The following is a 17,085-nucleotide window of genomic DNA, read 5'->3' as shown; positions in this document are numbered from 1 at the left end:
CACAGTAACTAAATGCTAAAACTAGCAAAACAGTAGCTAAATACTAAAACTAGCAAATTAGTAGCAAAAAGCTAAAACTAGTAAAACAGTACCTAAATGATAAACCAGCAAAACAGTGGCAAAAAGCTAAAACTAGCAAATCACTAGCTTAAAGCTAAAACTGGTAAAACAGTATCTAAATGCTAAAAACAGCAAAAATAGTAGCTAAAGTTTAAAAATAAAGTATGCTGAAAATTATTTTAATAAAAACCACAAATGTTTTAAGGATTTAAAGAAATCTCAGGGGAAAAAATAAATAAAGTTTAATATTTCAAAAAGTATAAGCATTCACACAATAAAAATAGTTAAATAATGGTTTTATCTGACTGACGAGCTTCATTTAGATTAAATGATAAATGTGGTAGCAGCTTCAAAGGTGGGTAGGCAGACATGAGGGGAGATTAATGTGCATAACCTAAAATATAGATGACCAGATGATCTGACTGAAAATTGTTGGATTGTATACCAGGATTATTGAGCATGGACTTTTTTGGAACCTAAAATATAGTTTAGCAAAATTAGCAGGGATTTAAAAAAATGGCTGCTCAACATGTGGTCATCTGGTTTGCAGGCCACTTGGTTGCACTTGCCGACACTCAAAATTTGGAAATTTTTCCTATTTTCTCATATTTTATGACCAACTAGGCTCCAACAGTTGCATCCCTATAAGACTTGTGGTCTAAATATAAAAATCTATGAAGAACACACAACTTTGTGCAAATCACCTAGGCCCAGAATTTCTCTGAGGTTCCTCATGGCGTTGGTCATCTCTCCCAGCCGGGTGTAGACCTTGTTCATACATGGATAAACCCCGCTGATGGAGGAAACATCAAACAGCTTCTGGAAATGAGACACCATGGATTCCAGAGTGTAGCGAGTGGGGCTCCTGAGCTTCTAGCGGAGCAAACGACAACGTGTGAGGACTTCAGGGTCAACAGAAACACTTCGGGTGGCTTCAACCAACTGCTGAGCATCAAAGCACAAGCCAACCTGCTGATCGTCTGCAGAAACGTTCTCCAACAGCGTGTCCACCAGCAGCATCATGTTCTCCACCTTCACAGCTTCGGCACTGTTAACGTCAGAAGGCTGCCCCGGCATCAGTCTGACAGACAGTTTATTGATGCTGCGCTGCAGCTCCTGAACACAACGCAAACACAAAATGAGTGCATTCATCTTAAAACAGAACGTGGAGATGCACCATCAGATGGTCGAGCACTGACCTTCAGCAGCTGGAGCTGCTGGGCCCACTCCTCCAGCGTTGGCAGGAGAGCCCGATAGTCTGGCAGCTCCAAACCATTCATGGAGCGTTTGCTCCTCAGCCTTAACGGGGCATTGGGATTGGCAACAAGCGCACTAATCTCAGTCAGCAGCTGGAGTGGAGAAAATGATCCAGACATGTCCCAGAGATGGTTTTAGAAACAAACAAGGCAGGAAGAAAATTACGTACCGTATTTTCCGCCATACACGTCGCACCGCCGCATAAGTTGCATCCGTTCAAATACGTCTAATCAAGTGGAAAAATACATAAATACGTTGCTTCGCCGTATACGTCACATCTATTATGCGTCACCGCTGACATCCCGGAAATGTAGGCCGTTGTTGTGCAAAAAATCAATTGGCTGCCAAATGGAGGCAGCGGGAGCATACACGGGAGGACTTTAACAAGAATTTAACGAGATTAACGCTTAAAAACAATTGTTAGTTTGCTCGACTTCATAGTAAAGGTGTGTCTCAGTTGAACTTTTACTTAATAAATGCACTTTAATGGTCAAATTAGCTGCATTTCGCCGGGGCGGCGCAGCGAAATTAAGCTGATCTGACCGTTGCTCCAGGCGAGCTGGAGGAAGGTGGCAAGCTATGGCAAGCCGATTGTGTCATTAATAGCCACTTTTACCTGATACATGATACAACGGCATGCCATACTACTCGAGTGCCATCTAGCGGCTGAAAATGGTAGTGTTCAATATTTTTAATGTCAGAATGAATGAAAACGATCATATCCCAGTCAAAAATTGGTTTATAAATATGTGAAACAAAAACATAAATAAGTCGCTTTGGTGTATAAGTTGCAGGGCATGCAAATTATGCAAAAAACTGCGACTTATAGGCAAAATAATACGGTATAGGCATACCTATATACAGTAGTCCCTTGCTACTTCGTGGTTTGACTTTCACGGACTCGTTCTTTCGCAGTTTTTCAAAGATTGTCAACTTTAATATTACTTAAAAGATTTGGATGGTACAGATAAAAAGTTAACGAAAAAAATACTTCGGACAGGCGCCACCATTTTGTAGTTTCAATAAGCCTACAATGTATGGCCAGTCAAAAAAAGAACTACATTACCCAGAAGCCAACAGTGCTTTCAGACGCTGTTTTCTGCTGAAATGGAGGGAAAGTTTTGATACGATCCGAACCGGACTAAAAAGTTCGGTCCTTGTTTGTAGTGACTTCGGCGCTCAGTGACTGCAGAGAGCCGATCAGAACTGGACCAGAACTACTTCCAGCCTCATCAGCCAATCTGGTGCTGCTTGCCGACCCATGAAGCCTCTCAAGCCAGGACGCGTTGCTTGGGGGTCCAGTGTCTTCTCCGGAGCTCACCTGGACTTTGTCCATCCTGATTTCTATCTGGACTAGTTCGGGACCGTTGTGCGGTTTTGTGCTGGTTCTCCGAAGGTCCAGCTTGGTCACCAGCTGGTTGTAGACGGAAAGAACCGGACCAAGGCTGGTGACCAAGCTGAACCTTGGTGGACCAAGCAGGACCTTCGGAGAGCCAGCACAAAACCACACAATAGCTACTGTACAGTACATATACTGGTACATATGTTGTTAACATTTACATAGGTTTACGAGTTTAGAACATTGCAAAAGTGTGGGAAGGGTTTATAAAGCCTTAAAATATACAGTATATACTATAAATACTAAAATAAAGATAGTGTTCCTACTTTGTGGTTTTTCACTTATTGCAGGGGTGTCCGGAACGTAACCCCCACGATAATCGAGGGACTACTGTACACACACAAGTATACATGTAAGAAAAGTACACATTTGTACAAATACACTTACGTGTTGGTAGTGGAGACACACTCTAGTGTCCCTGAAGTGGTCGGTGACGTCATTACTCTCACTTGGGTTGTCTTCTTTAGGCAATCTGGAATAATATTTTGTTCTGGGTGGGATTGAAGTCAGCAAACATAAAAATCCAGTTTTCAGAGTTTGCATCTCTGGTTTATTACTTAGTATGTCAGGAGTCCTACATACTTTCCACATGTTTCACCTTTTGATTAAGTACAATGGGATTTTTTTTCCCTTAAGAAAACTGTTTTGATCAAAATTTTAGAAAATCTTACCCCCCCCCCCCCCACACACACACATAGAAATATAACTCAATAAATAAATGTTTAGATTGAAAACAAAGTAACTTGTTTCCTTAACGTTATAACAATTAGACAGCGTTTCACCTAGATCGGTTCCCTTGGCCGGGCGCTCCTCGTATTTTTTGTCGACGTTGGGTGAGAGGACAGGACAGAGTCGCGTCTGTGTTGTTCGCCTGCTAGCTTAGCGCTACATTGTTGCCGGCAGAGCAGTACATCAGTAGCATTTTTGCTAGCGTGTTTTTATTTGTATTGTGCCCTGCGCTACATCATTACAGACAGTTGTCGACGGGTGTGTGTGTGTGTGTTCGGGAGGCAGGGAGCTAGGTAGAGCTGTTATTTCTAACCCGGGCCCACGCTCAGCCCGAAATTTGGACCGGGCTGGGCAAAAATAATGTGCTGGATGGACGGGCCGGGTCAGGCTTTTGATTGCATCAGCAGATGTGTGCGGCTATAATAATCTGCTGACTCTTGTTAATAAACAAGAAATTTTATATCTTCCTTTCTTTGAAATATGCTTTTAATTCATGTCAAACTGATTTGCTTGCAAAAACAGTAAAAGTTTAATTAATAAATAAAAACATTCGGGCTTGGGCCTGTAATCAGTTGATTTGGTTAGTTTTGGGTTGGGCTCGGAAAAATTGATACGGGTTCGGGCCGAGTTTTTTAGGCCCGAATGCAACTCTAGTGCTCGGTTCTGTTGACGGGGCGGGGCACCCTGCTTCTAGAATGGTAGGAGAATGGTCCGGCTGCTATTTAATATACCGTTTAATTCTACATCATTAGTGTTTAGCGTATATCTTAGATTTTTAGCGTATCGTTTAGCTTATATCTTAGATCCTTGAAATGCTGCAAGGTATCTCAAATGCAAACTGCTGTCCCTTCTCTCCATTTAATTTAGACAATATTCCTATCACTCGATGCACTACTTAGGAAAATACACTACACAACAAAAAAAAGTTAAGTGACCAGAAAAACAAATGGTTCTATTTAAGTGTAAACTGGTGCACACGCAGACCAGTAAATGAGCAAGAAGCTAGCACATCTAGATGATGCGCAAGCGGTGGCATTGTAGTTACTGGAGCATCCAGCAGTCAAACAGTGGATAAAGATAATCAGAAACAGAGGATGTTTTGTAGGTACATTAAAGCCATACCCCTTGATATTTTGATTGGGGTCACATTGTGGGTTCACATAAGGTCAGGCAGTTGTAATGTACAACAGGAGCGAACAGTGTCACAGTGGCTTGGTGTTGGAACCGATGGGCGCATGAAGGTACCACCCCTCAACTTACCTTGTGTCCAACTCTTGTCTGAGGCAATCAATTTCCTTCTTTAGTTCTTTTATCTGAAAGTCGCTTTTCTTCTGTTGATCCTGGTATTCCTGGGAGAAACCAAGTGTCACTTGTTGCTTTAAATAAAGAATTGTTCTTCATAAAGGCGGTTTGTGAGATTACCTTGAGGATAGTCTTCAAAGGTGGGGTGGCGACGGTGGACGTTTTTGTCGTTTTAGATCCTTCAAACTCTCCTTTGGCTGATCTGCGATTAAAATACGCATTCAAAGATTTGCTTTTCTTGGCTTTGGCTAAAAAAAAAAAAATTCTAATACAGCAATTGGAATTCCACAAAGAGAATCGACTAGGGAAAGTGCCGATGCAGCTACTGCTCAAAATTCAAACATCTAATCACTTTCTTCTCTACGGCGCAACAATATTTTGGGATTCCCTTTTTTTGCAATAAAATGGTGACAAAATGTCAACATTTCGATGTTTAAACTGCATAAAAAAGTGTAAAGACTTTAAAAATAAGATGTTTTGGATTCGGGACCCAAAGAGAAACGCCAAGTAAAGGTCATGAACTAATCTCCAGATATCTTCCATTTAAAGATGATGGACATATTTTCACCGTATTGTTAAAAATACGGACCGAATTTGGCAAAAGGGCCTTCTCTTACTCTGCTCCTGTAAACTGGAACACCTTGTAAAAAGATATAAAGTTCTCTACCTTGATCTCTCCAAGGGATTTTAAACAATTGTTAAGTTCATGGCAAAAACCAATGCAGACATGTTCTTGTTTTTAGTATTTTACATCGTTTTACAGTAGTCCCTCGCTAGTTTGCGGACTCGCTTTTTCGCGGTTTTTCAAAGTAAGATTGTACACAAAAAATAAAATAAAATTATACAGAACACACGATTGTCAACTTTAATATTATTCATGTGATTGGGACAGTATTGGACACTGCACAGTAAAAAGTTAACTAACAAATAAAATACTTTGGATAGGTGCCGCCATTTTGTAGTTTTTCTATTAAGTAATTTTCGCTGTATAAGTTGCTTTTTTTTTTCATAAATTAGCATGCCTGCGACTTATACAGCGAACTGGCGTATTTATATATTTTTTCCCATATTTAAACCCCAATTTTTGGCTGAGATCTGATGATGTCATTCATTCTGACATAGAAATATTGAACACTACCATGTTCAGCCACTAGAGGGCTCTTCACAAATATGGCAAGCAAAGTGTCTCAATAATGAGACACTTGGCTTGCCATACAAACCACCTTCATCTCGCTCCTGTGTACTGGAGCAAATGTCAAATCAGCTGTATTTCGCTGCGCTGCCCAGGCGAAATGCAACTGATTTGACCGTCAAAGTGCATTTATTAAGGAAAAGTTCAACTGAGACACACCTTTACTATAATGTCGAGCAAACAAATAATTGTTTTTAAGTGTTACTCTTGTTAAATTCTTGTTAAAGTCCTCCTGTGCACCTTTCCGCGGCCGCCATTTGGCAGCCAATCGATTTTTGGCACAACACCGGCCCACGTTTCCGGGTTGTCAGTGGTGAGGCATAATAGATGCGACTTATATGGCGAAGCAACACATTTACTTTTTTTTTTCCACTTTATTGGACATTTTTGGACTGATGCGACTTATACGGCGGTGCGACGTGTACGGCGGCAAGTACGGTAATAAGCCTACACTTTATCTTTGCTCATAACGACTATATTTCCCAGAAGCCAACAGTGTTTTCTGCTGAAATGCGTAGAGGGAAATTTTGATCTGATCGGAAAAAGTTCCGTTCTTATTCATACAGAGACTTTGGCGCCTAGCAGGTGCAGAGAGCTGCGTGGAAACCACTGGGAACCGAATCAGAACTGGACCTCCAGACTCATCGGAGAATCTGAGAGCTGCTAGCCAGCACACGAGGACCTCAGAGTGGGGATATGTGCCACTGTAGGTCCGGCCTCTCTCTGGAGCCCACAGGGACTTTTTCCATCTCTCTATTGGACCACTCAATTGGACCACCGGTCCCGTGCCGGCCACCCAGAGGTTTAAGAGTTTAGAACATTGCAAGAGTGTGGGAAGGGTTTCTAAAGCCTTAAAATATGTAAAATATGTATAACTAAAATCAACTTGGTGGATTTTCACTTTTTTCCCCACTTTTGTCGGAACGTAACCCCCGCAACAAACGAGGGACTACTGTATAATGTAGCTTATTTTAGTTTCGTTTTAATATCATTTATTTACTTTTCATTTGATATGCTTTTATACGATTGTCTATTGTTGACTGTGTTATTCGTTTAAAACAGGTGTCTTTTGTAAACTAGTCCTCGAGGCTCAGTGAGACTAACCTGGTAGGTTGAACGAGTTGTAATTTTAACATTATACAATCCAAAATCAGAATAAATTAGGATTTTCCTCAAATGTCCTGGTACGTTCCTGGTTTGAGAGGAAAAGATGAACTCTACCAACTTCTTATTTTTCAACTATTCAGTCTACAAGCTAAAACTCTATAACATTTACATTATTGTGTTTTATATAGTTTACAGAGTTCAGGATGAGAACACGCAGAGTGGAAACACCTCGCAGCAACGTCCTGTTCCTCAACCATTGAGCCATGAATGACAGGAGCTACCTGAGTTCCTCCAGCAGAAGAGTTACTTTAGTTTCGTAGAAGTCGATTACGTCCAGCACCCTGCAGAGAACAAATGATCCTGATTTCAGCTGATTTAAATCAGTGACTGTCTCAAAGGTCTTCCACCTACTGCTGGTCTGCTGCAGAGCTCTGCTTGTACGCCTTCTTGCAGATCCTCTGAAATGTTTGACTCTGTCGAGCTAGCCGCTGCTCTTCTTCTTTGACGGTAAAATAGAGTTTTCTCTGGAGCTGCGCAGCTTCTTCCTTCTGCTTGGACAGCTGCTGCTCCAGTAGCCGACAACGCTTCTGCGTAAAAAAAAAGACTCGAGTCAACACAAAGCGTGGAGGCGCCGAATACCGCACAACTCAAACATAAGCAACATTTATGAATAAACGTGAGCGCTCGGTGGAAGATGGGAGATGCTGAATCCTGTTCTTCACTATTTATTTGACAGTTTTGAATCTCTTCTTACTAGAATCTCAGTTAATCTTTCAGGAAAAAAGTAAAAAAAAAAAAAAAAAAAAAGGAGAGAGAGAATGTGAACACTGAGGGTTGAACGAGCACTAAAACAATGTACTGAAGAAGTTGAAATGGAATTAAAATGATTTTTTTTTTTTTTAAATAAAGGGTAGCTAAAAGCTAAAAATAATTAAAAATGCTAGCTAAAAGCAGCAAAGAGCTAACAAGAGGTCAAATTTAGCAAAAGGCTGGTTGAATGTCAAAGTAGCCAAAAGCTAGATAGAAGCAAAAGTAGCAAAATAGTAGCTAAAGACTAAAAATATCAAAAGTAGCAAAGCAGTAGCTAAAGACAAAATGTATCAAAAGTAACTAAACCGTAGCTAAAGACTAAAAGTAGCAAAAGTAGCAAAGCAGTAGCTAAATACTAAAAGTATCAAAAGCAACTAAACAGTAGCTAAAGACTAAAAGTAGCAAAGCAGCGGCTAAAGACTAAAAATAGCTAAAGTAGCTAAACAGCAGCTAAAGACTAAAAGTAGCAAAATAATAGCTAAAGACTAAAAGTATCAAAAGCAACTAAACAGTAGCTAAAGACTAAAAGCATCAAAAGGTTCTCTACCAGAAGTAAAAGCTTGGCTAAAAACTAAAAGCAGCAAAAGGGTAACTATACGTAGGCTAGCTAAAATCGAAATAAAGCAAAAGGTGGAATAAAAGCTAAAAGTTGCTAACCGCTGACCCAAACAAAGTCAAAAGTCACAAAAAAGCAGGCTAAAAGCTAAAGGTAGGTAAAGGCTGGCTAAAATCAAGAAGTGGCCAAGAAGCAGCAAATGGGCTAAAAGCTGAAAATAGCAAAAGGCTAGTTAAAATATGAAACTATCCAAAGGCTAGCTAAACGTATCTAAAGACTGGCTAAAAGCTAAAAGTGTCCAAAAGTAGAAAAAGTTTAGCTAAAAGCTGAAAGTAGCAAAGGGCTGGCTAAATGCTAAAAGTGGCCAAAAGTATCAAAAGAATAGTTAACAGCTGAAAGTAACAAAAGGCTAGCTAAAATAGAAAAGTTGCAAAATATTGACTAAAAGCTAAAAGCTGCTAAGGGCTGGTTAAAAATGTTCAAAAGTAGCAAAAGGAGACAAAACTGGAACCAGTTAACTAAATCCGATTAGAAAAATCAGAAATGTTTTTGGTGGAACTGAAGAGACCTTATCGTATTTCTACAGGGGAAATATTTGCAAATAAAAGACAATTATTTTAAAAGTGGAACATCTAATTGTCACTGCACCATTTCCTGAATTAATTAAACATTTCCCCGACACGAACAGCTAAAACGGCTCTAAACACGCAGCGGTACGATTTGAACACGGTGAAATGCTGACTCGGCGTTGTGAATAACGGAAAATAAAGAGCTCCGTGAAGAACCTGCGTCTCTCTGTACTCCAGCTGCAGCTGCTGGCTCAGGCTGTGCTGCTGGACGGCCTTGCAGAGGCAGCGGTCCTCCAGGTCCTGGACTCGGGTCTTCACCTGGTCCAGCAGCCCCTCCAGCTCTGTGGCTCTCTGAGACTGCTGAGCTGCTCGGCTCGTGTGCTTCTGAACCTCCTCTCTGACGGCACACGGACAGAAAAAAATCAAACTGGAAACCACTTGGACCGAACGTCTCCAACTGGGCCATGTTTCTTCTTCTTTAATTTAAAACTTAAAAACTAGAATAAGTTATAGGCAGCACGGTGGCGCAACTGGTAGAGCTGCTGCCTCTCAGTGAGCAGGTCCCTGGTTCAAACCCCGGTCCAGGGGCCTTTCTGGGTGGAGTTTGCATGTTCTCTCCATGCATGCGTGGGTTTTCTCCGGGTACTCCGGTTTCCTCCCACAGACCAAAAACATGCATGTTAGGCTGATTGGTAACTCTAAATTGTCCCTAGGTGTGAGTGAGAGAGTGAATGTTTGTTTGTGTCGTTTGTCTCTTTGTGTCCCTGTGATGGACTTGCGACCCGTCCAGGGTGTCCCCCGCCCCTCGCACAGTGAGTGCTGGACATGGGCACCGGCGACCCCCGTGACCCGAAATGGAATAAACGGGTAAAGAAAATGGATGGATAGAATAAGTTATCCGTTTTATCTTGTTTGCTTCTCAAAAACAGTCCGGTAACAACGTTCCTATTTGACCCTGGGGTGTATTTAATTATTGAAAAGTGTCAGAAACTAAAAAAAGAAATGAAGTTTATATGTTATGATTGGCTTCTCCCTTTCAAATTATATTCAGTCCAGAGGTGTAGATAATAATTTACTTGTTTTTCCATTTAAAAAAGGCGTTTTTTTGTGTGTGTGTATTTTGGAAAGACCTATATATATATATATATAGTTTTCTAAAATATAGATTTTTCCATAAATTTTATTCACATTTTAAATTTTTTTTTCTTTTATGTCGTGATGTTGATATTTAAAAAATATGTAGGTGAGGTTTTACACTCCACAGATCAGGGTTATTGAACTGGTGGCCCGCGGGCCAGAAGTGGCCCGCCGGTGACTTCAGTCCGGTCCACCAACGAGTTCATAATTTATTTTTTGGTTCTGGGTTTGAGTTCTGTTAATGCATTTATGCTTCAATGCAACAGATTAAACAAATTTAAAAAGGTAACAGATCATTGTAATACTTGGTTTATTTACAAAACGACTTTTTTTTTTTTTTAGCCTTTATTTATCCAGGTTAGTCTCATTGAGCCACGAGAACTCATTTTCAAGAGAGACCTGTTTAGGGAGCACATGGTGGGGGTTAAGGGCCTTGCTCATGGGCCCAGAGTGGGGCGAATGAGGGTGGGGGCAAGTGTGAGTGTTTCACCTACCTCACCCACAATTTTTGATGTTGTCGGGGCCGGGGCGTGAACCGACGATCTTCGGATCACAAGCCCACCTCTCTAACCTCTGCGCCACCACTCCCCCCAAAACGACTTTAACTAATTAATTGTAATTAGCTGTGGCCCCTTTAGCAGTTTAGCTGAATAGCCCTGCCATAGATTGTTAAAAGAGTGTATTTACAAGAGGTAAAATATAGTTTAATCTTTCCATAGATCCTTTCTTCAGAAGATCTGAACCATCCTTTTTTAAAAGTTACATTAAAAATTACTCTTTAATTCTGCTCTGCTTCTGATCAGTTGGATATAAAGAAATGAAAGAAACAGCTCAACATTCAGCTGCAAGGATGGTCGACAGAGCAATCCAAGTCCACTGGGGGTGCGTTTGTATCCAACTATTATTTTTTCCCCCATAAGTCAACTGGGTTTGTATTAATGACGGACAAGACTGTCCCAAACACACACACAGAGTCGCTGACTGATTAATTTTCTGAGGATCCAGCTGAGAGGTTTTAGAACCATGCGAGCTGGTTTCAGATCACACGTGCACTGAACTGGAAACCTGTGACCATCTGACGCTGATGGAGTTGGATGGCAGGAGGGCAGGTGGTCTGCACAGAACCACAACTGCATTATTAAACAGCTGCAGGACCGGCGGACCTGGGAACACCTAAAGACGAGCTGAGCTGCTCCTCTTGTGCCTGGCTGAGAGAACCCAACAGGGACCAGTTTAATGATGGTTGGGGTTCAAACTGTGTCACATGATGGTATTTAAATTACCGTATTTTCCAGACTATAAGGCGCACTCAAAATCCTTTAAGTTTTCTCAAAAATTGACAGTGAGTTTTAGAATCCGGTGCATCTTATGTATTAATTCTGGTTGAGCTTTTCTGCCGTACACGTCGCATCAGTCCATATTTGTCTAAAAAAGTGGGAAAATCCAGAAATATGTTGCTTCGCCATATACGTCGCATTGGTTACGCGTCATCGCTGACAACCCGGAAACGTGGGCCGGTGTTGTGCCAGAATTCGACGGGCTGCCAAATGGCGGCCGCGGGAGCGTGCACGGAAGGACTTTAACAAGATTACCACTTAAAAACATTTATTTGTTTGCTCAAAATTATATTAAAGGTGTGTCTCAGTCTAACTTTTGCTTAATAAATGCACTTTGACGGTCAAATCAAATGCATTTCAAAAACCCGATTTGCGTAAGCGAGCACGCGCAGAGGGACGAGCCATTGTTCATTTCTTCGAAATTTAACAAGATAAACACCTAAAAACAATTATTCGTTCGCTCGACTTTATAGTAAAGGTGTGTCTCAGTCTAACGTTTGCTTCATAAATGCACTTTAACGGTCAAAGCAGCTAGCTGTATTTCAAAAGTATTAGCTGCCTCGGTGCTCCGGGAGTGCACGGACAGGGAGGAAAAAAGGAGGAGGAACGCCGCGCGTTTCTTCAACCTAAAACAATTATTTGTTTGCTCGAAATTATAGCAAAGGTGTGTCTCAGTTGACCTTTTACCTAAAAAATGCACTTTAATGGTCAAATTAGCTGCATTTCGCCGGGGCTAGAGCTGGGTGATATGGGCCTAAATTTATATCTCGATATTTTATGATATATCACGATATATCGTGATATACGATATATATCTCGATGTGCTTTCTTTCCATAAATTAATAACAAAAATATATTTCTGAGTCAAAGTTTTGTCCCAGTTGTCTCACAGCCACATTTATTAACAACCGCTGTAACTGTACAAAATAAATGCCTAAAAAATAAACTATTTCCATATATTAAATAATAATCCTCTTCAGCGGGGGGCGGCTGTGGCTGAGAGACTAGAGCATTCGTCCTCCAATGGGAGAGTTGGGAGTTCGATTCCACCAGCAGTCACATGCTGAAGTGTTCCTGAGTGAGACACTGAACCCCTCATTGCCTCCAATGTGTGTCCCATCGGTGTATGAATGTGATAAAGCTCTGATTATTCTTTGTAGAGATCTAGTAGAGTGCTGTATGAATGGGTAAATGAGGGCACAGACTGTGTTGTAAAGAGCTTTGAGTGTCTTGATAAGATAGAAAGGAGCTACAGTCCATTCAGCTGCGCCACCTTCACGTTAGTCAGCGTGTGTGAAGCTGCAGCTCCGACAGACCCGTCTCCTTCCTTGAAATAAACCATGGTTCAGAACTCTTGTAGCCGTGCTGTGCCTTTTAGGAATATCCCAATATTTGAGCGGAAATAACCATACAATGCGAAACAGATGGTGGCGAGAAAATTTTTTTTTTTACATTAACGGCCAATTGAAGTTACTTTTGTTTTAAAACAACAGCAACTAACTTTGGACGTTGCCGCACTCAAACTAGATGTTAGCTTAGCGTTACCAAAAGATCCAGGCCAACACGACAGACAAAATACTTCTGCTTTTTACCTGATAAGTACGTTCTGAAATGTTATTGACAAATTCCATTGAATAACTCAGAAAGTTTAGTTTAAAACACAATTTGGTTACATCGGGTTAGCTCCGTCTCCGTATAAAATCCGTGACGCTGTTGTTCTGTGCACCAACTAACTTCTAAAGTAAACGGTGTATAAGGCCTGCGAGTAGTTAAAGTTGTTAGAGCTGTTGTCTCTCAGAGAACAGGTTGTCCTGGTTCAAATCCTGGCCAGAGGTCTTTCTGGGTGGAGTTTGCATGTTCTCTCCGTGCATGCGTGGGTTTTCTCTAGGTACTCCGTTTTTTTCCCCACAGACCAAAAACATGCACGTTAGGGCTGATTGGTAACTCTAAATTGTCCCTAGGTGTAAGAGAGAGTGAATGGTTGTTTGTCTCTATGTGTCCCTGTGATGGACTGGAGACCTGTCCAGGGTGTCCCCCACCTCTCACACAGTGATGGCTGGACATGAGCGCCAGTGACCCCAGTGACCCAAAAAGGAAAAAGCGGGTACAGATGGATGAAAGTTTGATGAAAAGACATACTTGAGATGGTTGTTGGACATAACAAGCTCCTGGATCAGAGCCTGTCTCCTCTCAGAGTCCATCAGCATTGTCCTCAGAGTTGTCCTTAACTCACCAGCTGACTTCTTGTCCAAAAGCACCAAATCTAAAGACACATGGACATCACAGACACAACAACAAATATTTCCATTAGTCAGTGCCAGCAAATAAGGATTTATCTACAATGCTCTAAATTTGAAATATTTTTTTTTGGGACAAATTAATTCACTGAACTACATTAACACAGTTTAAATACTGTATAAGGTTGAGGTCTGGGCACAGGCACGAATAGCAAAGTGGAATATTTACCGTAATTTCCGGACTATAAGCCGCTACTTTTTTCACACGATTTGAACACTGCGGCTTATACAATGCTGCGGCTAATTTATGTTTTTTTTTTTTTTTTAAGCCAGTTGTGTTACAGGCACTGTTCAGAAGAAAAAAAATACTGTACGTATTTGTGTATGTTACCTGTACATATTTAATTAAAATATATATTTTTAAATCTTTCTGTGTAAAAATCTCATGTTACAACGTGGACACCTGCGGCTTATAGACAAGTGTGGCCAATATACGGAATATTTTTTTCCTTTTTAAATTTAGTGGGTGTGGCTTATATTCAGGTGCGCCATCTGCATTTTGACACCAAACACGGAGCTAAGTATGCCAAAGTGAGCCTTCAACTCTAATGCTGTTATTTTGAGTTCATTATACTTACTAAATGTCTTTTAATATATTATGTTAAATTTGCAACAATATATTTGGAATTGCAGGTTTATGCAGGTAAATGTTTTCTATAACAAAACCATCTCTCATTAGTTGGATGTATGACCCTTGCAAGGCTGTGTGCAGCCATTTGTTGTGTAAAATGCTACACCTGTCACATCTTAGCAGCTCACAATTGTTGGTTGAAACGTTATTCTGCCCCTCTTAACTAAGTTTTGAACAAAGTTAATGTCATAACTTGTTATTTTTCCTTATTCACTTGTAAAGTTTGATCAATGATTTTTAGAATATTGTGGGTTTCATAATCTGGCAAATTAAAAGGTTTTGTGTTATAACAGCAGACATATTTTTCTACATCTATGCAAATATACATGTCATATTTGTAAGTAGAATAAGTAAAAAAATTCAGAGTTTTTTAACATTAAGGAGTAGTTGCATTTATTTTACATTACATTTAGTTAAATTTAGCTACATTTATACTGGCTTACATTTACATCTGGCCCTTTGAGGGCGACCATTACGCTGATGTGGCCCTCGGTGGAAATTAGTTTGACACCCCTGATTTAAGGTGAAGTTGATGACTTCATTATGTTATCTACTTTATGCAACGCACCAGAACCTTATCGTGATGCTACCACCACCATGTTTGACACTTGGTAGATTGTTCCTGAACCGTTCATCTGTTCTTTCTAGACTTTCACTGAATTTTATTGCTCAAGTTAATGTGGACTGTCAAATGCACATTAGCAACGTAAAAGCACCAGCTGCAGTCAGTAGTGATCATTAATAAAAACATATTAGGCTTAGTCAAATTAAAAGACTTTCTCGAACTTTCCGCACCACTAAAGAAAAGACTTACCAGTAAGTCACACGTGGGCATTTTACAGCTGGCGAACCGCACCCAGTTCATTAGCTGCATTTGCTCCGCAAAGGCGAAAAAAAAAATCATTCACCTAGCAAAGTCAAAATCTCTGCTTTAACTTTGAAAGTGGCTTTGCGGTGCTTTTATTTTGAAGGCGAGTGGACATTAACTATAGCAGCCATGTGCATTGCATCAAGTCTCCCCACTGGTATGCAGAGTTTGTGAGGTATTAAGTCATGTCAGCACAGTAAAAATATTTAGAGTGGTACAGAATATAGAGTTTTTACCACAACACATTCTTTTAAGTATTTATTTGCTGAACTCAGCTGTGCATATCTTCAAGCCCAACAAAAAATTTTTTTTTTTTCTTATTATTGAGGTAAAGAAATACATAAAAAAACTATTGTTTGTTATCGTTTTAATGCTGGTGTTTGAATTGCTAAAATCTGCAAATTTTGCTCATATATTTTTTCGAAACTTTGAATATTTACATTAAATAGATAAAACTTTTAAATAACTGGTTCAAATAGGACTGGTATCCCCACGTTGCAATATCAGCTACTAATATAAATCATATTTACAGGAAATTAGATTTGGTAGACTTGAGTTTAGCTCGTTGATAAACCCTCCACAACAATCCTAGTTTCATATGCGACTCTTTACACTCCTGATTTAAATTCAAACTTATGCACACTCTTTTGAGCTGGATGTCGTATAATAAGCCCACCACAGAAACAGAAATCAACCATTTAAAGCCCAGAATTAATGCCATTCATATCCACAGTGAGTGCATGTAAACGTCTGGCTGCAGATGCAGTTTGAAACTAAAATTCTGCAGACAAATTGGACCCGTATCCTCACCTGTGAGGTTCTTATTCTCCACGGGGTCTGCAAAGAACACCGGCTTAAAGCCATGATGCTGCAGAAGTTTATTCACCACATCCCACTCCACCTGCTCCAGCTGCACCAAGAAACAGAAAAGTGTCAGTTTTACATCAAATCTGCTGAAAGTTATTTTAGCTTTACCTGAAACTGCTTGCAGGTCCAAAGATAAACATAGGTTTTGTTGTTTAAGAGTGGAAAATGTCCTGTCCTGGCATCCATACTTCAAAACAAGTATCTGCTACTGAACTCACTTTAGCTGGTTGGCTTCTGATTATACGACAGCTGAGAGATCTAGCTCTACAATGGATGAAAGCTGATCCACCTGGACCCCCTCCCCTTCAAACACAAGCAGAGGATCATGACTCACCTGTTGCATGCTTCAAAATTCCCCGTTTCGGACGAGCGACGATTTTTACGTTGAACTCCGTTAAAAATCCGTCGAATTAAATCGATTGGCTTTTAAAAACAGCGTGCAATTAAAAAAAAAAAACTGGGAAAAGCACATGGATTATGGATGTTGGTGTTGTTCAGGTATATTCGGTTCACAAAAAAAGTAACGAAATGCAACGAAACATGATATAACTTCGATTTTTGTAGTAACTGGGTTAACATTAGCTTCTGTGGCAAACTAGGCTCTGTTACCAGTAAAGATTAAACTCGTTTCACTCCTTGTTCAGTTCAAATGAAACACCCTTTGTTAAGAAAAAAAAAAAAAAAAACTAGAACAACACTTGCCTGTTGCTCTCAAATCTCAATTCCGCCTCTTCCGGGATTCAAAAGTTTGCGTGGTGACGTAAGCACTTGCGTGCTGACTTTAACCAATCAGCTCACAAGAGGCTGTTAACTACATTTTTACTGCACTTAAGCTACAAGAACACAAGATGGCGACAACATAATGTGTGTGACTAACTCCTGGTTACAATGACAAATAAATTTCAGTCTCCTGTAATAAAGTTTTTTTTGTGTGTGCGTGTGTTTGACTCTTTCAAACATGATTTTC

General features: G+C 40.3%; 1 protein-coding gene across 1 annotated transcript in view; it reads right to left on the bottom strand.

The window, feature by feature from the left end:
* Window positions 1–16,738, bottom strand: part of cep70 (centrosomal protein 70) — a 19,632-nt gene extending 2,894 nt beyond the window's left edge. Inside the window, exons 1-12 of the mRNA XM_037696759.1 lie at window positions 16,453–16,738; window positions 16,062–16,161; window positions 13,595–13,718; window positions 9,198–9,378; window positions 7,458–7,633; window positions 7,328–7,387; window positions 4,868–4,949; window positions 4,706–4,794; window positions 3,104–3,188; window positions 1,260–1,409; window positions 1,030–1,176; window positions 765–933 (exon numbers count right to left, since the gene is read on the bottom strand). Coding sequence (XP_037552687.1) covers window positions 765–933; window positions 1,030–1,176; window positions 1,260–1,409; window positions 3,104–3,188; window positions 4,706–4,794; window positions 4,868–4,949; window positions 7,328–7,387; window positions 7,458–7,633; window positions 9,198–9,378; window positions 13,595–13,718; window positions 16,062–16,161; window positions 16,453–16,461 — 1,372 coding nt within the window. The 5' untranslated portion in view covers window positions 16,462–16,738. The remainder of the gene's footprint in view (window positions 1–764; window positions 934–1,029; window positions 1,177–1,259; window positions 1,410–3,103; window positions 3,189–4,705; window positions 4,795–4,867; window positions 4,950–7,327; window positions 7,388–7,457; window positions 7,634–9,197; window positions 9,379–13,594; window positions 13,719–16,061; window positions 16,162–16,452) is intronic.
* Between the last annotated feature and the right edge of the window lie 347 nt (window positions 16,739–17,085).

The sequence above is a fragment of the Nematolebias whitei genome, chromosome 23 (assembly GCF_014905685.2).
Source record: "Nematolebias whitei isolate Nwh7 chromosome 23, NemWhi1, whole genome shotgun sequence".
Classification (NCBI taxonomy): domain Eukaryota; kingdom Metazoa; phylum Chordata; class Actinopteri; order Cyprinodontiformes; family Rivulidae; genus Nematolebias; species Nematolebias whitei.
Note: the sequence above shows the minus strand (reverse complement) of the source record. Positions and strands in the feature narration are given on the sequence as shown.